General features: G+C 42.3%; 1 protein-coding gene across 3 annotated transcripts in view; it reads left to right on the top strand.

Moving 5' to 3' along the window:
• Positions 1 to 9,878, top strand: part of LOC146371313 (NACHT, LRR and PYD domains-containing protein 3-like) — a 59,445-nt gene extending 49,567 nt beyond the window's left edge. The window contains exons 12-13 of one of the 3 annotated variants that reach the window (XM_084907807.1): positions 7,879 to 7,925; positions 8,101 to 9,878. In XM_084907807.1, coding sequence (XP_084763933.1) covers positions 7,879 to 7,925; positions 8,101 to 8,639 — 586 coding nt within the window. In that variant the 3' untranslated portion in view covers positions 8,640 to 9,878. The remainder of the gene's footprint in view (positions 1 to 7,878; positions 7,926 to 8,100) is intronic. The other 2 variants (XM_084907806.1, XM_084907805.1) reach the window with 2 other exon arrangements.
• The last annotated feature ends 16,278 nt before the right edge of the window (positions 9,879 to 26,156 follow it).

The following is a 26,156-nucleotide window of genomic DNA, read 5'->3' as shown; positions in this document are numbered from 1 at the left end:
CAATCCCAGTTAAAGTCACCAGCTAGAACAAGCTCACCATAATTTAGTCTGGACAGCAAAAGGTTTAAAGAACGCAGAGATTCTGTGGAGGCAGAAGGGGGTCGATAGCAACAAGCAACTGTTATGCAAAGACCCTTTGCAACATTTACATTCAGAGCCAAAAATTCCAATTGTTTGCAAATTGATTCTGATAGAACTATTGTAGCATCAAATTTTGACTTAACATAAGCAGCAACACCACCACCTTTCTTAAGCCTATCGGTGCGATAGATATTGTAGCCAGCCATGCTAACATGTTCATCAGATATATATTTAGACAACCAAGTTTCAGAAATGAGGACAATATCTGCATCTGTTGATTGAACCCAGATCTTGATCATATCCATCTTGGGTAACAAACTGCGCACATTAAGATGAACTATCTTCAGCCCATGTGAGGATTTAAATTCAGATGGTGTCTGACTACATTGCAGCTCAGGGCCTGGGTTAGGTTGCACATTACCAGATAAGAGCAGTAGTAAGACGATCAGAAGTCTCTGCTTTGTACTTATTGATTTTGACTTGTGAAATGTTGAAACAAAGCAGGATTTTTCATAACTAATTTTGTAATTGTACAAAGCAAGAAGGTTTTGAAGGTGAGGTAAATCTTTCTGTAGTTCAAATGATAAATTAATGTCCTGTTCCAAATACATTGGAAATTGTACAGGATGTATAGCAGCAGTGACGCATGTAGATCTGGGAACCATGTCTCGCAGAATGGGGACACTGTTAAATGTTCTCATCTTAGAAAAATTGAGTGTCCAAAAGTCCCCCACGGCCAATGAGCAAAGTAAAGTTATTAAAAAAGCCATTATCCAAAACACAATGATTGTTGATGCTGAATTAAATAGCCTGCAAAAACCTAGGATGGCAAGTAAGGCTCCAGCCAGAAGTTCGGGTCCTGGTGGCTTGCTAGCAGAGGGCTTCTGCTAGCACATTCACCAATGTGGTGTATAAGGCTTCAATCAACAGCACAGCGCCCGATGTATTGCAGATGAGCTTTTCGAGCAGCACAGGCCTTGGTGTGGTGCTGATGTCTTCCACTAGCAACACAGATGCAGTTGGTTCAGCCGGCAGCAAAGGCCCTGGTGTGCTGCAGACGGCCCCAGCGGGCAGCACAGGCCCTGGGGTGGTGCCTATGGGTCCAGCCGGCAGTACAGGCCCTGGTGAGGCTCAGTTGGTTTATGCTAGCAGCACAGGCCTTGGTGTGGTGCCTATGGGTCCAGACAGCAGAACAGGCCCTGGTGCGGTGCAGATGGCCCCAGCCAGCAGCACAGGCCCTGGGGTGGTGCAGATGGGTCCAGCCGGCAGTACAGGCCCTGATGTGATGCCTATGGGTCCAGCCGGCAGTGCAGGCCCTGGTGAGGCTCTGTTGGTTTATGCTAGCAGCACAGGCCCTGGTGTGGTGCCTATGGGTCCAGACAGCAGAACAGGCCCTGGTGCGGTGCAGATGGCCCCAGCCAGCAGCACAGGCCCTGGGGTGGTGCAGATGGGTCCAGCAGGCAGTACAGGCCCTGATGTGATGCCTGTGGGTCCAGCCGGCAGTGCAGGCCCTGGTGAGGCTCAGTTGGTTTATGGTAGCAGCACAGGCCCTGGTGTGGTGCCTATGGGTCCAGACAGCAGAACAGGCCCTGGTGCGGTGCAGATGGCCCCAGCCAGCAGCACAGGCCCTGGGGTGGTGCAGATGGGTCCAGCCGGCAGTACAGGCCCTGGTGAGGCTCAGTTGATTTATGCTAGCAGCACAGGCCCTGGCGTGGTGCCTATAGGTCCAGCTGGCAGCACAGGTCCTGGTGAGGCTCAGTTGGTTTAGCAGCACAGGCCCTGGTGTGGTGCCTATGGGTATCCCACTGAATGGGCCACTGAACGACCCACTGAATGACCCCACAGAATGGGCCACTGAACGACCCATTGAATGTGCCACTAAATGACCCATTCAATGGGCCCATGAACGACCACTTGAATGGGCCACTGAGCAACCCATTGAATGGGCCATTGAACAACCCATTGAATGGGCCACTAAACAGGTGGCCTGTTGCCTTCAGGTGGGCTGCACATGTAGACCTCAGCGGTGCAGCAGATTCACGCTCTTGCTCGTAACTCTGTGCTCTCCAATCCTGCTCATACAAATTTGCTGACCCTGGACTGTTTGTCAATACTATCAGTAAAAAAGTAAAGGCTTTGAAATGTACTCAAAGTAAGAAAGTGAAAAGTAACTTGTTTCTACCTCCTATTTTTGTTCAAAGCTCACTGCACCTTGTGCTATAATAATATAATATCAGTAGATAGGAATACAGGAATACAGGAATAATTCGCTTTGGTGGCCTCAGAATCTCATCTCTGATTTTTGCGGATGATGTGGTTCTGTTGGCTTCATCGGGTGAGGGCCTCCAGCTCGCACTGGAACGGTTCGCAGCCGAGTGTGAAGCAGCGGGAATGAGGATCAGCACCTCCAAATCTGAGGCCATGGTTCTCAGCCGGAAAAGGGTGGAGTGCCCACTCCGGGTCGGGGATGAGTTCCTGCCCCAAGTGGAGGAGTTCAAGTATCTTGGGGTCTGGTTCGCGAGTGATGGGAGAAGGGAGCCGGAGATCGACAGACGGATTGGGGCTGCAGCTGCAGTAACGCAGACGCTGCACCGGTCCGTCGTGGTGAAGAGGGAGCTGAGTGTAAAAGCGAAGCTCTCAATTTACCGGTCGATCTACGTCCCTACCCTCACCTATGGCCACGAGCTGTGGGTAGTGACCGAAAGAACGAGATCGCGGATACAAGCGGCAGAAATGAGCTTCCTCCGAAGGGTGGCTGGCCTCTCCCTTAGAGATAGGGTGAGAAGTTCGGCCATCCGGGAGGGGCTCAGAGTAGAGCCGCTGCTGCTCCACATCGAAAGGAGCCAGCTGAGGTGGTTCGGGCATCTGACAAGGATGCCCCCTGGGCGCCTCCTGGGTGAGGTGTTCCAGGCATGTCCCACCGGGAGGAGGCCCCGGGGCAGACCCAGGACACGCTGGAGAGATTATATCTCTCGGCTGGCCTGGGAACGCCTTGGTGTTCCCCCGGATAAGCTGGAGGAGGTGGCTGGGGAGAGGGAGGTCTGGGCCTCTTTGCTTAGGCTGCTGCCCCCGCGACCCGGCCTCGGATAAAGCGGATGAAGATGGATGGATGGATGGATGGAGGAATACAGACTTTAGTCTAATTTATAATTCTAATTGTACTCATCTTGAAAAAGAAAGAAAAAAAATATTTTGATTTCCTGTTGCTAAATTGTAGAGGGTGACTTTGCCTCTAAACAGGAAAATGTGGACAGTCAGGGGTTAAAGTGGATTAAGCAGGTGAGGAACCCTAAAATTAAATGTAATGGTTCAGTGTGGGGAAAAGAATCATAACTCACAATAATTTCTATTGAGAGCTCCAGTAAATTTTCTTAGTGTACAGGCTGTGATCAGCTGACCTGCTGCTCTCTGTGGATGTACACAACTGACTGCAACCAGATGTTAGATGTTTCATGAGTTTTCCTGCAGCAGTCCAGCCTAAACTTAATAAATGTATGACTCAGTTTTTAAGTGTTACTCTGTGTGTCTGGGAGAGATGGGCAGTAACGCGTTACTGTAATCCGATTACTTTATTCAAGTATCGAGTAAAGTAAGGGATTACTATTGCAAAAAAGGTAATTAGATTACTGCTACTTTACCATAAGCACGCTTTGTTACTGCATTACTAAATCGTGATTTTGTTTGTGAGTGTCTCATGACAATGACGTAAGCGCAGGTGATGTTCGTGGCCACAGCTATGTGCAGATCAACAATGGATAATATATCAAGTGAAGGAGAAAGTACGGCCATGCAGAGTTTAAAGCGTGGAAGTACTGACCTTGCTGTGAGATTGATTCTGTAAAAAGTGACAACAACATTACTGAGGATTACATTACATTCTGAGCAAGCACCAAGTACCCTGCCTGGGGAATGTGAAAGTCACAGAGTAACCCCCGGATCCTTCCACTGACATGACCACTGTGGCACACCTGGACCAGAGCAAACCTCCACCTGCCCCACTCCTGCTATACAGGTGAAAATAGAGCAACAGGACCGCTGAGTCTTTGATTTTATTTATTTTTTGCTGTGTTTTACTTGCATCTATTTGAAAGAGTGAGTGTAAACACAAAAACGATTTTATTTTACATGCTGGAAAACAAACAAATTTCTTCCAGTCAGATAATTTTGCATATTTTTAATTTGTGCTTAATGCAGAAAGTTAAAAGATTAAAACTAAGAAAACAAGTTTTAAAAGGAGACTTTTTCATTTGATAACATTTTATATGATGGATTATGCAGAAAAAGTAGAATTAGGCTGAAAGATCTATTTCTTTATTACCTATTCAGGTTGCGTATCATGTTTTTAAAAAGTAACTAAATATCAAAGTAACAAATTACTTTTGAAAGTAAGTCATCAGTAAAGTAACAGGATTAGTTTTGGGGGGGGGAAGTAATCAGTAATTAGTCAATGATTACATTTTTCAAGTAACTTGACCAACACTGGTGACAGGATATTTTTAAATTCACTCTTAAATTTCATTCTCATTCTGTTGTTTGACAAAATAAAATAAAAAGTACGAAGAGAAGATATTTATTATGGCTTTTTTCAATGAATGAATGTAGAATTGGTCAGACTAGGTTGTGGTCACAAAAATTGGGCAATGCAGTCTACATAGCATTAGCTGCTCACCTGGCTGAAAAGCAAGGGAAAAAATGCATAAGCATTATTGGCTAATGCTGAATGACTCAAAATAGCATTAGCTGCTAATAGTACTAACAGGAGCAGTAAATCCTGATAATGGCCCCAAATCAAGGTTCGAGGTTCTTTATTCGTCACATGCAGCTTGCTAGCTTGCCGTTATCTAGCAATGAGAAGGAATGACAATGGATGTGTCCACATTCAGAGGCAGTATCCCTGGGAGGCTGCATTTGTAGGCCGATTATGTCACACTGAGGTGACGAAGGCTGTCCAAATTCGAAGGGTGCTCCAGTTGCGGCTCACAAGTGCATCCGTCTTTTCCCCAGATTTGAAGGGTGTATCTCTCCTGGGTGGGCCCTTTATGTCAGTCCAGACATATGTGGCTTGGGTCAAGCTTTGGTTAGTTAGTTAAATTTTCTACCGAAGCTGGGTATGATTGGCAGTGTGAAGCCATACTAAACATTTTATGATAAACTGAGCAGACGGTTCACTATTTAAAGTAAGTGCATTTAAGGGGACCAAACATCTGGCCCATGAACTGTGGTAAGAAAACAGATGTGATCATGCTGTGATAAATTTTATTTAGTTAAAAATTTGTTTTCATCAGTGGGATTGTGCTGGTTTCAGTGGAAAAAGTATGCAGCTCATTTAAACAAAAGGTTCAAAGAGCTGTGAAAAGTTGTACATTCATAAAGTGTGTCAGTATTTTTATAAAGATGTCATGTTTCTGTATCATCTCTCTCCTGTTATACCCTCCGACTCAAACAGTCTGCTTAATGCACTGATATCTTGAACATCTTAAGTGAATCATATTACACAATTTTCTCATCCAGTAAAAGAATATTTACTGCATCAGTTTGTCTTCCATTTTATCTGAAACATACAAGGATCAAATCTTTTTAGTTTATTTTTGGGATATTGCCCTTAAATATAACTAAAGCTTTGTGTTATGAAACAGCTGTGTGCAGGTAGGAAAAGGACCCAAAATGCAGACTCACACAAACAAAAGGTGAACTTAAATACAGCTTTAATGCTGGATGGCAAACAGAAAACTGGCTGAAGTAGAATACAAAATGAACTAACTCTGCAGGCTGAACGTACAGCATAGAAGACGGTGGATAAGGGAGATCACGACACGGACACAGAGAAACACAGGGCTTAAATACGCAGACGGAGCAATCAGGGAATGGGTAACAGGAGGGAAACACAGCTGGGGCAAATCAGGCCTAACGAAACCGGGGAAGCAAAACCAGATACATTAACATAAGACATGGACCTTAAAAGTAAAAAAGGGAAACATAACACAGAGGCAGACTTGACAGAGAAAAACAGCAACTATGGAACAGAACAGAAACCATAAGGCACAACTCTGACAAAGAAACCAAAAGACTACAAATGATGAATAAAGGCAAAAACCAAAGTACAATAATAATGAAAACTCTCAACTCTGGGTTGTCTAAGGAGCTTGGAAAGAAAAGTGTCTGGACTTCTTTACCTTGCTTGAAGACGTTTCACCTCTGATCCGAGAAGCTTCTTCAGTTCTAGGGTCAAATGGTGGAGAGTCCCAGATTTAAACCCAGTGGGAGTATCCCCCAAAGAGGGACAAAAGGACCCCCTGATGATCCTCTACCTAATCACATGAGGTGGCTCTTCTATAGAAGAGCTACCTCCACGGGACAAGACTCAGCAGTCCATCTGCATCTAAAGGACAAAGGACACTCATTCGAGGATGCCAATGTTCACATTTTGGACAGAGAGGACAGATGGTTTGAAAGAGTAGTGAAAGAAGCCATTTATGTCCACTGTGAGCGACCATCTTTGAACAGAGGTGGTGGCTTACGACACCAACTGTCTGCCATCTATAATCCAGTTTTGAGTTCCCTTCCCAGACGCCTTAATGCCCACTCACATCCTGGGCCATCTGACCTCAGGAAATCGGATGATAGGGTGGGGCCAGGTTTCACAATGAGCTCACCCAAAACCCTGGCTGATTGTGACCTACGCCCGTTTTCACACCTTGGTTCATGTGATCAGGTAGAGGTAAACATCTTCAAGCAACTTAAAGAAGTCCAGACGCTTTTCTTTCCAAGCTCCTTAGACTATGATAACCTGGATGACTGAAAACCTTCACAGAAATAAACTCTGGGTCAACGACCCAGGCACCCTAACACTTTGAAACAGTGGTCACTGTGTATTGATATTTAACTGTTAGACAGTCGCACAGGTATAAATGAAAAGAAATAGCTATTTATACCTTGAATTTGCACTGAAATGTAATATTTGAGAAAACTGTTAAATCTTCTTATATATAAATATAATATTCACGGATGAGTGTTACCTGCCTTCTTCACATAGTTAAGGTTTTATTACCACAGTCAGAGAAGCTGCTGTTGTTCATTTGATTATTTTTAACATTGTATGCTAACAAATAGCAGTCACAGATTAATATTTATTGTTCTATTTTGATGGAATAGAATAAATATTGTAAAATGAATGATTTTCTACTTCCCAGTTTTTCTTGATTGAGTTGTCAGTAATGTGACAATAACTCATACTGGAAGTAATCTTAATGAGAAATGAAATTTCTGACTTTCAGAGGACAGAAGGAGACTGAGAGGTGACTCCCAGTGATGTCAGCTGACAGCAGAATGATTCAGTGCACTAACATGAAGATCAGAGTGTTTGCTGAGGACATACAGTAATAGTTGAATAGTTTCAACATGAAATATTCAGAAACAAATATACGGTCCAGTGTTTGTGTGACAGAGGCAGAAATTTCTCTGTGTGCATGTGGAGAACTCGGCTGTTAAATCAGAACATCAAGGGGTTTCGGGGGGCACATGAAAACAACGCTGTACTATCTCAGAGGACAGAGGTCATGTACAGTAACCACAGTAACCACACAAACACCAAAATGAGAAAAGACAGCTTAAAGCAAAGGCAGGGAGGTGTCCTTTTCAGCTAAACAGAAGAGGAATATACAGATAATGAAGGTCACACTTTGAGTCAGTCATATTTCATTCAATACAGTGTTCTACTGACAGATCCAGGATCAGTCCAAATCATCACCAATTTTATCCACTGTGACTGTGCTGCTCTGACCCCCCTCCTCCTTTCAGGGTGGAGCCTGCTGGAGTCCGATGGTTGAGACCAGGTCTGAGGAAGTGTAAGTGTGTTTTTAATGGGATTCATGAAAACAAAGCAGCACACATTCAATGATCTTTAAACTGTCACATCACTCATTCACATATCTGATGTCAGGAGTCCTCATTAAAGTGTCAATCAATGAACAGATGATGGATCAATAACTGCAGCTGGATTGTGTTTGTTCTCTCCATCAGATTCCTGTCAACTCACAATCGACACAAACACAGTGAACACAAACCTCAAACTTTCTGACAACAACAGGAAGGTGACACGTGTGGAGGAGGTTCAGTCATATCCTGATCATCCAGACAGATTTGATGTTTATCCTCAGCTGCTGTGTAGAAATGGTCTGACTGGTCGCTGTTACTGGGAGGTCGAGTGGAGAGGAAACGTTTATATATCAGTGAGTTACAGAAGAATCAGAAGGAAAGGAGGCAGTAATGACTGTGTGTTTGGACACAATGAACAGTCCTGGTGTCTGTACTGCTCTGATGGTGCTCCTCGTTATGTCTGGCACAATTATAGACAAACATTCATCTCCTCCTCCTCCTCCTCCTCCTCTGTCTCTAACAGAGTAGCAGTGTATGTGGACTGTCCTGCTGGCACTCTGTCCTTCTACAGAGTCTCCTCTGACACTCTGATCCACCTCCACACCTTCAACACCACATTCACTCAAAGTCTTTATCCTGGGTTTTGGTTCAGGTTTCCTGGTGCCTCAGTGTCCCTGTGCTGAATGGAGTGTAAAGAGTGTCTCCTGTTAGAGAAACACTGAGTGTTGAACAGATAGTTCAGTCTGTCTCTTTCACTCACAAACGCGTTTTCAGATTCATGGATTCAATCAGTTGGTGTTTGAAACTTTTCTACATGATTCCTTGTAAACGTCTTCCTCTTCAGTCCTTTAAAGATGGAAGCTCCCATTATTCCAGGATCCACATGTTGTTGGTCTGTCTTGTTCCACTCAAAGCTTCACAGTGAATCTCAGTATGTTGTGTTTCTCTGAAGCTTAGTTCACAACCAGCTCCTCTGCATTTTCAACCAGTCTGAGCTCATTAAAATGAATCCAAATGTTTGATTTCTCTTTCTTAATAGGATGTTTCCAAACTCTCCACATGCTCTTACTGTTTCACTCATTGTTGGAAGCTCATCATGTGAAAATGTTTCAGCCATAGAAGCTGAAAATATTGGATCAATGGTTTTGAATGCAGTTCTAAGCAGAAACTGATTGTATTGTTGGATCATAATGCATGTGCCTTATCTAAAAAAAACAGCAGACGCTGCATTGACTATATGAAACTAGTCTTGTGTTTTTCACAGAGACATTTTCAACAGTAATATTCTTCAGTATGTTGGTAACGTCTTTGTTTGAATGTTCGTAGAAATGTGAAAACGTTCTTATATAGCATTGCATATTGTTGATACGAAGAAAGAAAATGCTCTCAATTATGGAAACAGCTAGAGGGTTTATGTTTGATGTGTGATTTACATGTGTGCAGCTGTTAATAAAGTTGGCGCTCTCTTGGGGGTGTGTTTATTCATCCAAAATGGCCGAAGACTCGTGTGTTTTTATTCCTCCCTAAGTATCGTTCGTGCAATTTATCATGTATGTCGGTTTTTCTTGCGCATTTTCATACTTCTGCTAACAAATATGTTCTGTATCACATTGCTTGGTTAAAGAGTGTCCACTGGCTGAATCGATGAGCTAAATAATGAACATTGGCTTTTATGAATCATTTCTTTGTGTTTGTCATTTTTGATACAAAATAAACTTGGTTGCTTTATCACAGTGTTGTGTTCATGTTACAAATGTTTCTGACACAAATATTGCACAAACTTGCTTTTTTCTTCTATTTTTTTCTATGGGTGTTTGTTTTTTCATATTGTAATGGTTAGTAATGTTGGCAGTGAACGTCTGACAGTCTGTCCTGATATGAGTTGTGGCGAAGTGACCAAAATATGGTTGTGGTGTGTTGACAGTGTAACAGCAGCATTGGAGTGGTGTGAGAGTCCAGCTTCAGCCTTTATGTTGGACACCAAGATCTTTTATGATTATTTCATGAATAATTGTTGTTCAGACATTAGTTCCTAATGTTTGGAGAAACTCAATCTTTATCACAACTCTGATGGGGCTGCAGTTAACTTTCACACTAATCAAGCTCTTTGTTTCAATTCAGTGATTCCTATTTAAAAACCTCTGCCTGCTAAACCTTCTGCTTCTTTTTCTGTTACTCCAACTTGACTGTGCAACAAGCGTTTTCCTAGATTTGTTTAAACTGAAGTAGTAATATACCTGCACTTTTTTTTGCAAGTCCACCTATATAAAAACACCCCATCAGACACACAGTATTTTCCTCTAGTGATGGGATAACCGGCTTTTTCAGCTCAGCTCACTAAACAGAGCCGGCTCTTTCGGCTCCCAACCGGCTCTTGGTTGTTTTGTTGCTTTAATTAATTTATTATTAACAACAATATAAAATTATGCACAAAAGGAATTACTAATGTAAAAAAAGTGGTTTTATTTATATATGTTTATATATAAATATATGCGGTGGCCCCTAGAGACAAAACAAGTACAAACTCCAAAACACATTTCTAGCATTAACTGAACTTCAAAACAGAGCTACCTAGATCACTTAAATTACACAATTGAAAGCATATGTGTATTGTTTGTGTATTTATACACAAGCACTCATATATATTCAAATAATTTAAAAAAAAAAAAGTTCATTTACCTGTTACGGTCGCTGACCTCTAGTGGCTCTCCCTCTGTGGAAGAGTTTTTTTCTCCTTTTCTTGTGTTGCAGGTCTGCCTCATGAGCCACAGCTGAGGTGTGTTCCAGCTCGTCAGCCACGGCATATAGTCTGCCATCCTAAACTGCTACACCCCTGCCACTTCCCCCATTTTTGCCAGAGCTGTGAGCTATAGTGTTTTGGGCAGCAGGCCTTAGTGTGTGTGTGTGTGTGTGTGTGTGTGTGTGTGTGAGTGTGAGAGAACTTGAACTCTGTGAAACTTTGGTTTTCTTTCTTTTATTGTATGCAAAGGTGTGCCCTTACTGTTTCTTAGTTCATCGTTGTGGAAGCAGGTAGGGGTTCTCTGCCATTTTTGTTTCAACTGTTTTCTCCTGTTTTTGGTTAGATAGGGAGCTCAGCCATTGTACTTTGTTTTGGTTAGTGAGTACTTGGTTTGATTTTTAGCTAAAGGGGGTGTTTTGTTTGTTGTTTTGGCCTTGGAGACCCCGAAAAACATTCCCTTGCAAACTCAAGGAATGTTTGAGCAGTGGATTTCCTCAGGGTCCTGAAACGCTGCCTGTAGGCTTCAGGCACCAACTCATAGGCTCTGAGTATAGCGCTTTTGACATTGTCATACACAAGACTGTTCTCGATAGTGAGAGCTGCGCATACTTCCTGTGCTTTACCAATTAATTTGCACTGAAGCAAAAGGGACCAAACCTCCTTGGGCCAATGTAAAGCCATAGCAATGCGCTCAAACGCATTAAAATAGGCCTCCACCTCAGTCTCCCTGAATGGTGGAACTAGGGCAATGTTTTTGCCTACATCAAATGTCGGAGGCGCAGGAGCAGGGAGAGAATTATCTGAAGGATTACTATCGTTCTCTTCATCCTTCACTGAAGGTGGAGCAGAAGGCTCAGGAGACAATTTGTTATCTTGCAACTCCAGTTGACGCAACCTAATAGATGTCTCAGCTTCTAGCTGCCGACACTTTAGCTTGAACTCATGCTCATCCTTATGTTCCCTTTCTTTGGCCTCAAGTTCAAGACGAGCTAAACGTACCTTTAAGTGTGCACTAACACTGGGATTACTGGATTCGACAGAGAAGGGCTCAAACCGTGGAAGAGAGGCTGGTGGCTTTCCCCCACCTGGTTTGACCACCGTAGGTGTCCCCGCCCCCTCCTCAGCACAAACCTCAGGCTGATCAGAGGTTTCGAGGTCTGACGCGGCATCCCCCGAGTCCACGTCTAAAGGGAACACACCTTTCCCAACCGACCCACTGACAACAAGAGTCTTTAACTCGCTCTTCTTCATGGACTTAGCCAACCTGTTACTACCACACACCAAATCAGGTCGTTGGTACTTGCTGGCTTGTGTAGCCACTAGGTAACAAAAGCTCAACACTGCGCCCTAGCATCCTGGAGCACTTCTGTTGTCTTTTGTACATGTTTTGAGTTTTTATGTGCTTCTGAGTTTTTACGTGTTTTGGAGTTTGTACGTGCTTCAGGGTTCGTACGTGCTTCAGAGTTCGTACGTGTTTTGAAGTTTGTACGTGCTTTGTCTGTAGGGGCCACCGTAAATATACTCTTATTTATTCACTCCACATAAAATGTAATAAATAAATCATATAATACCAAAACCAACTATTCACATTCTAACTTTTAACTATTTAAATTTTCAGCTTTTTCCTTTTACAAATTTAAAGTGAAACAACACAAAACACTGCAAACCACAACACAATTAAATATAAATTAAAATTTGAAAACAAAAAGACGATGCATATTCTCTGTCATATGGACCTGCATGAATAAACTTTCTGAATCCTTTATCATCTGCAACTGAAAATAGTTGTGGATGATTACTATACCTTTCGTTGTTGTCCCTGGCTCTCGTTCTCTGTCTCTCCCTCCCGCTCTGTTCCTGTGCTACTGCGAGTGTAACTACCGCCCCTCCCCCCTCTTCCCAGGGTAAAGCACAAGGCTCGCATGCGGAGTGAAGCGGAAAAAAAGTGCGAGAGAGAGAGAGAGGGTGAGAGAAAGAAAAAAAAAAAAAACACGGCTCGCGATAAAGATCTGGCGCGCGTCGTTCACGTCAAAGAACCAGCTCTAAGAGCCATTTCGTTCGCGACCGACACATCACTATTTTCCTCAGCACTTCACAACTGCCGCAAGGTATAGCGTTTTAACTTTTTATTTTTACGGATCCCAGACACAGCGGTGTGAGGTAGTTAGCACACAATTTTGCCATGTAGAAAACATCGTTTGTTTGGAACACATCAGCAGAGAGGTAGAATTCATCGCTGTTCATAAGAGTTTAATTTAATCAAACCTCATTTTACGGATGTAAGTGGTACCTCATCACTAGCCAATTCACCATTTTATTTAAATATCAGAAAGTTTCGGAATGATGATCCAAGCGGGACACAGACGCTGCTAGTTTTATCGCACCAGAATGCAAATATAAATAAAAGCTTGACTATCCTGAGAGCCTAGCTGCAGCGACACCTTTCTTTCACACGGATTCCTGGATGTGCGTTGGAGCCAACTTTGCTACCCGCACAGAGCGTTTCTGACAGTCGGGCGCTGCTTATACAATAGAGAAAAGCAACAATACAGCGTGTTTCTCTGCTCCAAGAAATCCGAGGGCCTTTCACACGGTAAGCATGTCTGTTATACCCAGCGCATAAATGTCTGTATGTTAGCGCTGATTATTCAAACCATGTTTAAAATGTGAAACATTTGTTATCCAAAAACATTTCCTCTAAATTTGCAAAGTTACTGATTTAAAAAATATATTTTTGAATTTTAATTGCATGACAAACATATGATAGACTCTTGAGCATATTTATATAGCTAATTTCACAATGGTATAACCGTTAGTGATGGGATTTCCGGCTCTTTTTAGATAACCGGCTCTTTCGGTTCGGCTCACTAAAAAGAGCCGGCTCTTTCGGCTCCGAAACTGCTCTTCAGGTTGTTTTGTTGCTTTAATTAATTAATTATTAACAATAATATAAAATTATGCAAAAAAGGAATTACTAATGTAAAAAAAAAGGTTTTATTTATATATGTTTATATATAAATATACAAAACACGTACAAACTCCAAAAAGCACATACAAACTCCAAAACACATTTCTAGCATGAACTGAACTTCCAAAAGAGCTACCTAGATCACTTAAATTACACAATTGAAAGCATGAAAGCATATGTGTACTGTTTGTGTATTTATACACAAGCATTCATATATAGTCAAATAATTTAAAAAAATTGTTCATTTACCTGTTACTACCACACACCAAATCCGGTCGTTGGTACTTGCTGGCTTGTGTAGCCACTAGGTAACAAAATTTCAACACTGCCCCTAGAATCCTGGAGCACTTCTGTTGTCTTTTGTACGTGTTTTGAGTTTTTATGTGCTTCTGAGTTTTTACATGTTTTGGAGTTTGTACGTGTTTTTACGTGTTTTGGAGTTTGTACGTGATTTGAAGTTTGTACGTGCTTTGTCTGTAGGGGCCACCGTAAATATACTTTTATTTATTCACTCCACATAAAATGTAATAAATAAATCATATAATACAAAAATCAACTATTCACATTTCAACTTTTAACTATTTAAATTTTCAGCTTTTTCCTTTTACAAATTTAAAGTGAAACAACACAAAACACTGCAAACCACAACACAATTAAATATAAATTGTAATATGAAAACAAAAAGACGATGCATATTCTCTGTCATATGGACCTGCATGAATAAACTTTCTGAATTCTTTATCATCTGCAACTGAAAATAGTTGTGGATGATGTCCTGATTCGTGATTTGAGATGAGAGACAAACGACTGGAGGTCCATTGTGCGTCAAAACAATGATTTTATTTACACACGCGTGTGGGGAAGATGAGCTCTGCAAAACATCAGCCTCGATCTCCCTAGAACAATAAATGAGCAGTCATATATAACATCAGGGTATCAGGAAATATAACGCCCCTTGTGCGTCCAAGCAGATAGATAAAATGCATCAGTTCCAGTAATCCCAAGCTTGGACACATTCAAAAAAGAACAGTTCCTTCCTCTGTTCCTCCGCCACCGCCAGATGCTTCCTGTTATTTCATTTACTGCACTTCACTTATCTGTGGAACTAAACTGTCACGTACGCAGGTAAAACAACTTTGCAGTTTCGAGCAAAACAAGTCTAGATACTGTATATGTGTGTACGGGCAGACTATGTGTGTACTGACCTCAGTGCATGACCTATTCTGAGTCATCTGTTACCAGGCAAACTCCAATGCAGCAGGCTGCTGAGTGCACACAGGCCTGTATTCTGTTTACAGGTTATATGTGGTGTATTGTATTGTAAGCATGTATGCAATCCTCTCATAGCTCGATAAATTTCCCAATTGATCAGCCAGACGTCGCGCTGACCAAAGCTTCAGACCATTAATTAACTGACCGAGCTTCAACTCTTTAATTATCACAAAAATGCAATGTGTATAACATGATTACAGTTGCACCTGTAATGAAAGATTATTATGTAATTATGCTCACACCTGAAATACAAACTTTAATGTAACATCAACAGCTTCAATAAATGCTCTGATGAAATGATAATGATAAATGATAAGTAATGAAACAATAATGATAATGGTTATGAATAGTAACAGTAAAATAATATTCTAATCTCCACATTATTACTATACTTTTCTAATGTGGCGTTGTTGTCCCTGGCTCTCTTTCTCTCTCCCTCCCGCTCTGTTCCTGTGCTACTGCAAGTGTAACTACCGCCCCTCCCCCCTCTTCCCAGCGTAAAGCACAAGGCTCGCATGCTGAGTAAAGCGGAAAAAAGTGCGAGAGAGAGGGTGAGAGAAGGAAAAAAAAAAAACCACGGCTCGCGATAAGGAGCCGGCTCGCGTCGTTCACGTCAAAGAACCGGCTCTAAGAGCCATTTCGTTCGCGACCGACCCATCACTAATAACCGTGCTAAATAAAAGACGCCCAAGCACCAATGCACTCTAATGCAAGCCTCTAAACTGTATGTTGATAAGTGCATGAAGTGTACCTCTACCTCTACAGCTGAAAACAGTCTGTATCCATACTTTGAGGATCTGCTGAATTGTTTTTAATGGCACTTTTTTTGACGAGCTGCAGATAATGAATTCCTCTTTATTGGAGAAACTGTCCCTAAGCTATTGTTGCTCATACTTACTGAGTTCCCTAGCTACTTCCTTACTATGTCAGTAAACTTTTTGAACAATAAAAGGTATGGTAGATTTAAAGACACATTTTAATTGAAGCAAATAAAAAATTGGAATGAATTTTATGTGACTGTTCATATTAAATCCAACAATGAGTGAAAATCCAAAACCTGCTGCAATCCTTTGTATTAATGACCTCTCTCTCTCTCCCCTTCTGTGCGTGTGTGTGTGTGTGTGTGCGCATGTGCTCGCAGAAGGAAGGTCATGGCTCCTGCTTTTTTTAATGCATTTCCAATCAGTTTTTTTTTTACAAGAAGTGTAGCTCATACAATGGTATAAATGTATTCTTTGCGATACTTTATAAATATGAAACTAAAGATTTTGAGTTCGTGCACATTGTGAAACAAGAATCTAAATATTTGTGTCACAATGATTTATATAAATCGTGTTGTTTATGGGGATAATGTGACAAATCTTTTGTGACCCTATTAATGATCAATGGTAATTGAAGAGGAAGCTTGAACCCTGGTTCTGGACATTTTCATGACAAGTGACAGCGCAGACATCTACTAATGAGAGAACATGTTTTATCATCATAAACACTGTGACATGAAGCATCGTTAAAGTGTCACTTCAGTAATGTTGACTCATGTTTTTTAATATATGACTTTAAAACACTAAACTCTAATTTCTGTGGTTTATTTTAAGTTTACAGAATATAACATCTGGTAAGACGATGAGTTTTACTTCTCACTGTCCATGTTATGTGTATCTATTTATCATGTATGCTTCTTTGCTCTGTGGACTGTAAAATGTTTCATTGTATTTATTAAATAATAAACCAGACTTTCACTGTCTGCATCTTTTACTGTTTTTCTGCTTTTGTTCACTCCAAGGTTGACAAAACCTACAGATATCCAGAGTTAACTCACTAACAATGTGGAGCAGTCTCAGTGTATTTAGCTGCTTTTTCCCTGAACACAACCAACTGAGAGAAACGCCTGCAGTCGTCACTTTGGTCATTTTGAACGTTGAAGGAGATTTGTTCCATAGACACCTAATACTAGTGTTTCCTGCACTTAATCCATCACTACTATGTTCTATTTAAATCCAGATTCCTTTTATAGTTTGCAGTGAAATTTGTTAAACCATTGCTTAATGGGACAGAAGTACAAGTCACTCTTTACTAACACATTTGTAGATGAGTTTATTGCTGAACGACACAGCTAGCAGTCTCACACACTCTTTAGGTTTTTCAAGTTTTGCGTGTAATGGTTTAGTCTCTCAAACCTTACCCTTTTCTCCCAGTATCACAACAGTATGACTCCCAAAGTACAGATCAGTAAACAACCAATGATCCTAAAGCCAGAACAGAAAGATACAGTTGGAAGATGAATGATTGTGTTTTTATGATGCATAGTAAAACGACCCCCTCTTCTTCTTCTCTGTGTTGTTGTTGTTGTTCTTGTGTGTGTGTGTGTCTGTGTTCGTGTGTGTGTGCGCCTTAGAAGTCAAATAATACATTAGCCATACTTTAAAAAAACATCTGAATTTCATTTAGAACTGAGATTCTAAGTTGTAAGCATAAATCTTATGCTCAGCCAGAAGCATGTTTCCCCACTTTCACAATGCTGAGGTGACAAATCCACAACCCCCAACATATGGTTTGTTACACGTGGGTGAGAAGGGCAAGCTTTACTTACACAGCCTCACACACAGTAGATTTTTAAAGTTTTTGGGTACAGTGGTTTAGCCACAGATGTAACTTCCACTTTGATAAAGAGCACTCCACCTGCATATTTCTTAAGAAATGAAGCATCTTTATTAAGCTCTTATTTATAAATGTCTACACAATAATAGACACCGTGTGCTCTGTGACATTATAGTCTTCTACTTCTGCTTCCATTGGTTTGCATTTTAAACTCCCAGCCTTTCAGGTTGTTATGAACGACTTATATTTCTAACATTTTGTGATGTAAAAGTGAACCATGTGGCTTTTTTTCTATTTTCTGACTATCCTTGAAACCAGTGGCACGCTCAATTAAATCCTGAGGCTTCAATCTAGTATAATCTACTGACAGGACTCGTCTATCCTTTGGTCCCTATTCCTCTGGTGCCGCCTCCAACGACCCATTTCCCCCTTGTCCTGTAAAATCCGTGAAAGAGTTTAATGGATTGGTAGTCATGTGTGTTATCGTTTCTTCTCTAACTGGCTTTATGGGATTGGCCTTTTCAAGAAAATTAACCTTAATTAACCCCTTTGGATCAGTTCCTACAGTCTCCACACCCAAGACTAAATATACAGGTTTTTGACGATGCCAGTTTCCCAACGACAGAGTCAACGGATTCTGAGATGGACTATAGTCTCTTTGAAGTTTTAGCTCGTTCTCTGGTCCTTGTTCTGACAGTTCCCAATTTTCCCCAGTGTAGCCCTTTACCTGATTCCAGTTCCGACACCGGTTGTCATAAGGCCGACTTCCCCTTTCACAATGTGTACTCACCGAATAGTCCCAACAAACCCACACATTATATCCTCTCCAGCTACTGCTTGCTTCCTTACAATTAATGACGTCACACAAATCAAACGTAAATGAGCTGGTGGACCCTTTAACGTAATTCAATTCTATGCCATTGTATGTGCTGAGACACTCATCCCCTTTACCTGACACCTCGCGCTTTGGTCTTTTCAACGACCCTGTTTTAGCAACTACTGTCTCAGGAAGTACTGTGCTGGACTGGCATCCGCGTTCGACCGATTCACAAAATGCGCTCTGCAAAAGATAAACAAGAAAACACGCGACCGCAGTCATTATTAATGCACATAGGATACGTGGAATCAAAAACAATATTGGAATACACTTCCTGCCTCAGCGCCCCTGAGGTTTGGGCATTTCCATTATGTTTTGTGGATTTTAGTTTTAGCCTACACTTTCACTCCTAACGTTCTTTCAATCTGTTACTGCTCCTTTTTGGTGGTGCGGCGGCCTTCTGCGATGCTCTTCTTCTTTCTTCAGCCTCCCAGGTGGACTACTGGTCGGCCCGTTGCACAGTTGAGAGGATTTATTCTGCCTCTGTTTGTTGACACCCGTGTTAGTTGAAGATGAGTTTTCCCCTATCAAGCTCTCGTGTGCAGGTGCACACTGCGACCAGTGGTACCAGGCGTCGCCTTTCCCTTTCAGTTGAACTGCTGTAGTCGTTCTGGCAATGACCTCGTAAGGACCAGTCCAGCGTGGTTCCTTCCACTTTTGTTTGAGCACCTTCAGCCACACCACCTTTGCCTCCGGGGTCGCCCTGTCCACAGCGTGTACTCCAGAGGTGACCTGTTTTGTGAAACTGGAGACAAGAGCTTTTAATTCATTCCAGTATTCTGCATGAGACCTGTTACTCCTGGTGCTCGGTTCCACCGGGACCTCGGTCCAGGGTGCTGGGAACGGCCTTCCCGTCTGCAGCTCCTGGGGCATGAAGCCTGTGGATTGATTAACAGAACATCTTATAGTCATTAGAGCAATTGGCAGAGTTGACATCCAGTTTAGCCCTGTCTGTGCACAAATTTTAGATAATTTGTTTTTCAAATTTAAGTTCATTCTCTCTACCTTCCCTTGAGATTGAGGATGGTACACTGTTCCAAACCTGTGTTTTACTCCCAACATCCTCTCCACTTCCGCCAGGTGTTGGTTTTTAAAGTGGGTTCTATTGTCTGATCTAATGTGCCGTGGAAACCCATGCCTAGGGATGTAATGATTAATTAAACAGTTAATCACACTTTTGGCATCCTCCCTCTTAGTAGCCCATGCTTCTGGCCAGCCGGTCAGAGCATCTACACACACCAACAAATACCTCACTCCCCCAGGCCCCACATCAATCATGTCAGTAAAATCAATAACAATTTCTTCTCCTGGCCTTTCCGGCAGGAGAAACTTACCTGCTTCCGGCTTTACCACCGGCTTTGGATTGTGTGCTCCACAGATTAAGCACGTTCGGGCTTTTTCTTTTATCATGGCTGTTAGATCTGGATGCCACCAGTGACACAAATTTCTCTCCATCTGTGCCACTCCCACGTGACCAAGCCCGTGTGCCTCAGTTATCTTTTGTCTGGCCAGTTTATCGGTTAAAACTGGTCTTCCATCGGCTCCTCTCCAAATACCACCTTCTTTCCAGGCTCCTTTGCTCTGCCACACCCCTTTTTCCTACAGAGATGCCTCCTCCTGAGCCTGTCTGGCTTCCTCCAACATACTAATGCCTGCTTCTTCTTCAGCAATCACCTGCACCATTTGCTGTCGTCCTTTATAGCCTGCTGCTTCCTTTGCGGCTTCGTCCGCTTTCTGATTTCCTTTTGCAACCATGGTGTTTGCCTGAGAGTGTCCTTTACATTTAATAATGCTCACCTCATTTGGGTCATGCAGGGCCCTCTCCAGTTCCTCCATTTCCTTTCTATGGCAAATAGGAGCATTTGTTGCCGTTCTGAACCCCGCTCTTTTCCATTGAGCGAGCTCCACGTGGGCTGCTCCAAAAGCATAGGCCAAATCAGTATAAATGTTCACTCTTTTGTCTTTGGCCAGTCTCAAGGCCCGACTCAGTGTGATTACTTCTGCTCTCTGAGCAGACTGTTGTCCTTCAATTCTTCCTGCTTCTTTGACCTCAAATTCAGTTCCTTGTTTACAGACTATAGGGTAGCCTGCTTTCAACCCTTCTTCATCATGATGACAGCAGCCATCTGTGAACCAGTCCTCAGCTTCAGGGATGGGTTCTGCTTTTAAGTCTTCCCTGACTTTCCCTTCAACTTCTTCTTTCTTAACACAGTCATGGGGTTCTCCTGATCCCATTAAATCTGCCATATTGATTCCTTCATGTGTAAATGTCAGATTTGGAGCCTCCAGAACATTACTCAATCTCTGTTGTGTTACTGGTGTCATAGTGAATGCTTGTGAGTTCACATATGCCACCACGCTGTGTGTGGTAAGAACTTTTAATGAGTGTTCTCTCACTACATGTGCTGTTTTCTGTATTATTTTAGCGACCCCTGCTGCATGCTATGTGCATGTAGGATGTCTCTCTTCTGTTGGGTTCAGATCTTATGCTGACATACATGAGTACCTGTCTTCCTCCCTCTTTTTTCTGAAACAACACATGATTCCGTGTGTTTCAGAAACATCTAAATAGAATGGTTCCTCATAATTGGGCGTCGCCAGATCAAAGGCTCTTGACAAGTCTTGTTTTAATGAAATGAACGCAGTTTCAGTGTCGGGCGTCCATGGCAGTTCTGCCTTAAGGTTTCGAACGCCCACCTGTTTGATCAAGTCCCGTAAGGGGGCTGTCCTTCCTGCATAGTTTGGAATGAACTGTCTGCTGTAGCCCGTCAGGCCAAGAAAAGAAAGGAGTTCTTTCACCGTTCTCGGTTTTGGGTGTGTCAAAATTTGGTCTCTGTGTGTGTTCATTAGTCCCAATGATTTATGTGCGATTACACGGCCCAGAAATGTGACTTCTGGTGGAACCAACTGTAGTTTTTCTTTACTTACTTTGAAGCCACATTCAGCCAGTCTCTTGAGCACTGCGAGCGATGCTGCCGTACAGGCCGCTGCCGAAAGAGCCGCAATGAGCAAGTCATCTACATATTGTATTAGTGTACACCCCTCAGGCAACTGACAAGGTGACAGGGCCTCTTTGAGCACCTGATTGAAAATGCCGAGGGACAGGGCAAAGCCTTGTGGCAGGCGTGTGTATCTGAATTTGCGACCTCTGTATGTGAATGAAAAGATGTTACAAGATGTTATAATCTATCCAAAGGTTCTTTGCAATTTTACATTGATAAACATTATCCTTAACATATTTGACCCACATAAAGTACCATGGCCATGACACTGTCATTTAGAATTGTTTAAATAACTCGTATCTTAAGTCATTCCATCTATGGCTTGATTGGGTGGCTCAAAATGCTAAAGAACAACATGTATCTGATTGTGTTGCCTGTGCTTCAGCTAGACCCTGTTTGTTCACGGAGCCCGCACCGCTGTACCCAGAGGATAAGTGGGGCTACGATTGTATGCTGCAGCTAACTAGAGGTGCAGTGAGTACTGGCAACTGCACTCTGTTGTCCAGACTTTTCCCTCCCATTTCAAAACAGACAACAGTGGGACCATTTATGACAATACAAGATAATTATACATGTTTTAAATTCTCTACAGATAAGGTAAAGTACAAGGTAGGAGATATCGACCCAAGTTGGTGTGCTGTCACACGCACGGGACGAACCACGAATAATGTAAGTGACCCCAGTACATTGATTGGAACATGGGCAAGAAGTGGGTTGTATTATTATTGTGGGCAGAGCACTCTTTTGGTTCAGGTTCCTCTGGGAAGCGTAGGGACATGTGGGATGGTGCGGCTGGGAGCTCCACTCATACTCATTGGAAATCAGGTAAAAGCCATACCACAATCCAACACACGCACTTTAGCTGCCAGACATAAGAGACACATTTTGGCAAAAAGAGGGACCCAGGGGATGCATGTTTACGACCCTAGATTCAATTCACCCAACTGGATTGACTCCATAGGGGTGCCCAGGGGAGTTCCAAATGAGTATAAACTAGCAGACCAAGTTGCTTCAGGATTTGAAAGTATATTCCTATGGGTAACTCCAAACAAGAATGTTGATCGTATAAATTTTGTTCACTATAATTTGCTGAGACTCTCTAACCTAACCAGAGACGGCATGGAGGGGTTTGCGGAACAGCTGGGTCCGACCTCGCTGATGGGAGTGCAAAATCGAATGGCCCTTGACATGTTGTTGGCGGAGAAAGGGGGTGTCTGTGCCATGTTTGGAGACATGTGCTGCACCTTTATCCCCAATAATACTGCTCCAGATGGCTCGGTAACCCGAGCTCTGGAGGGTCTGCAAACTCTGTCTAGAACCATGCATGAGCACTCAGGTATCGAAAACCCGCTGGAGAGCTGGGTGGCATCCGTGTTTGGACGGTGGAAAGGTTTGGCCATGTCAGTAATGTTTTCACTCGCTACACTTTTAGGAATACTGGTCACCTGTGGTTGTTGTCTCATTCCTTGTGCCAGAGGATTATTGGTAAAGGTATTGGCAAGGGCAGTGGACCCCGGAGCGGTCGTTCCGGTGTTCCAGTGTCCATTGAGGAACTTAGATGCCATGGAGTGGGCCGAGGAGTGATAAAACACGAGGTGTGGTGACATTCCTTTTTGGAATGTCAAAAGAGGGAATGTGGAGATACAGAAATTCTTTTATTGCTGCCATATAACCTGCATCATTATAACTGCATTAATAACATTCTTTACAGCATTATTTCATTTAATAATATTTCTCACAGTATTGATATTGCATTAAAGTTGTTTATTGAAGATGTTCATTTGAGGATCCTTCCATTATGTTAACTTTTATTACAGGTACGGCCAGAAGTATTTCATACACATTGCATAGTATTTGTGCTCATTAAGAGTTGTTGCTTAGTCTACAGAGGGTCTTAAGCTTTGTGAAGTGCGACGTCTTCACAATCTATTGTGTTAAAGACTAGAGCATAGAAGGATAACTGCAATACATGCTTACAATACACATATAATCTAAAAATGTGCCAGGCCTGAGGCCTTAACTCATTTGGCTTCTAACTGCATCTTAGTCTACTTGGTAACAGATGACCGGAGTCAATAACCAGCCCTCAGAGACCCTGAAGGCTTGAAGTTATTACCTTGTTTGGAAGGTGTTATAGAAATGAGAAGTTCTATGTCTGTTTATAGCCATCTAAGATGTACCATTTACTGTAACTAACGTCTTTAACCTATTTTTACACCTTGGAGGGGCGGATACCTCACTGCTTTAAAAGTGTTCACAACATGTATTTTTGTCAGAAGACATATGCTGATGTTTTCTCTCCTGTGTGGTAATAAACCATTGACTGTAGAAAACATGGACGACGCGACCCCGCCTCCTACCATTGTGCAAAAATGAAGCCAAAATACCCCGCTTGTGGAGGCTGCCATCTTGCAAATTTGGAGCGAGAGTCTGCACAGTAGTGACTTGAGGTGGAGCGACTGTGTAACGCTCCCGCCCACACACCCACTGGACGTGACCGCAAACACGCCCCCCTACACTTTTTACGTAGCCCGGCTGCTCAAGATTTTTTTGCTGGTTTACCGCGACTGACGACTCGTTTAATTAAGGTAAATACAACCATGTCACTGTTATAAAAAAGACACACAGCTTATCATCTTATAGTTCTAAAATTACTCTGTTGTTAATTCGTTAGTTAGATTAGCCGCTAGCATACGCACTGTGTTGGAGGCTTGTTGCTAGCTAGTTAGCGATGCTACACACCTGCTACTCTTAATAGTCTTCAACACTTATGTTTTTTTTATCCATTTTTAGACAGCGATGAGATCAGCTGCACACTCCACAGAGGCCCAGAGTTACTGTTAATATCAAAAATATAATGCTGTCCTTTGAGATTTTAACATAAGACTGTGAGTGTAATGGATCTAAAACTGTTTAAATCTTCAGAGCCCTCTACAGCCTGGTAACATGGAGACTTTAAAAACATCAGCAGAACGTCTCAGTAGTGTAGTCTAATTTGTTCTTTTCATTTAATAATAGAGTCCATATTATATCAACAGCTACATTCACCCTGGAGAGAAACTAGTGAGGAAGACCATCAGGACTAAGCTGGGTTTCCTGGGTCCAGAGGTTTGGAGAAACTTCTTCCCTTTCTTTCATCACAGCTGTCCTGTGCCATAAGTTCTGTTGACCCACTGAAAGAGGCATCATTTAAGAAACACCAGGAAGACTGAAGCTCATCGTATTGATCAAGCAGGACTCATGATCTTCACCAGCAGCTCCCTCACAGGGAAATCTTCAGCACTCCTCTGTAGGCCCGCCCCAGGAGATGGATAAACCCAGCATTTCATGAACACTGTGATGAGACCTTTGCTTTGTGTAATGTTATAAATACTCAGATACTCCCCAGAGGCTCCGGACTTTTACATAAAGATATGATATTCAGTCCTGTAGAAAGTTATATATTTAAAAATATATGATCCTCTCTGGTTACTCTGGTATGAATAACTCTGAATCCCTTTATGGTAAATAACACACTATCTGCAAAAACTGTGAAGAAATTCCAGATGACAAGTTTGTAGTTCAACATACAAGTGACGACCTTTGACCTTCATCAGGTTTTATTTAATTGTGTTAGAGAAAATCTCATATGCTCTTCATGCAGCTGAGTACATCAAGTGTTTAAAACCGAAGCTGTGCAGGTCTGAGATCAGCAGCTCTCTGAAACACCAAACTGAGGTCCTGTTAATGCTGATATATAGTGACAGTTACATGAGTGATTAATCCTTTGGTTTTTGGTCTTTAACTTTATCAATAAAACAGCTGCAGCTTTCACTACAGCACGTGTGGTACTTTAACCTTTGTACTGTTTTCATCAGTTCATTTTGCAGTTAACATGCGAACATGTTGGATGATCTGTCTGCTGTCACTCGATGGGGCTGAGGTCTGAATCTGAGGGCAGCTCCTGTAATCACAAACAGAACAGAACCATCAAACTCAGATATAAATTTTATCCCTCAAAATTGAAATAAAGCTGATTTTTCTGTCCTCACACACTCAGGATCTGAAGTTCTTCTCTTACATTTTTTCAGTATTACAGTACACTACAGTACTTTAATCCATAGTTCCTGATTAATGAGGAGTTACTGAAGTACAAGCTTTTAAAAAAATGTTATTGTCTTTACAGATGTGGCAAGAGACTGAAAACATGCTGTTGTTTGCACATATTTAATATTCAGCTCTGCACATGAGCTGAAGCAGAGTGCAGCCTGTTGCTTTTACAGTATAATACTTGTAATAAAAGTACAGTAACAGTAATTAGTGACTGAGCAGCCCGGGGCGTTCCTCTTGATTTCTTTAGTAAATTCATTCCCCTGCACAGCTAAACGAACCCTGACAGCCGAGTGCTCATCTTAGCTAGCTAGGTCTCAGGACCGAGCTAAGGACGGTAGTTACGGATTAGCTTACAAACACGTTTAACTTACCGAAAAAGTGCAGCGGGGCCTCGGGTCCTTCTGTCGGGTAGTCCAGTTTACTGAAGAACACCTCAGGCTGTCAGGTTAAAACACTCGGTCGTGTTTTCGTAGCGTAAATGCTGGGCGTCCTCTCAGAGCCTACGCTCTATCTGCTATTCGCGAACAGAGATACGCAAGTTTCTCCGTTATGATGACGTTTCACCCCAATTTAACATCACCGTGGTAGGAATTAGAATCAAACTTATGGGAGAGGAGACCCCTTGGACATCAATCAGCGTGATGAGAACTA

This window comes from Perissodus microlepis, chromosome 16 (assembly GCF_051167445.1).
Source record: "Perissodus microlepis isolate ML-2025 ecotype Zambia chromosome 16, ASM5116744v1, whole genome shotgun sequence".
Classification (NCBI taxonomy): Eukaryota; Metazoa; Chordata; class Actinopteri; order Cichliformes; family Cichlidae; genus Perissodus; species Perissodus microlepis.
This window is presented reverse-complemented; position numbering and strand designations above follow the sequence as displayed.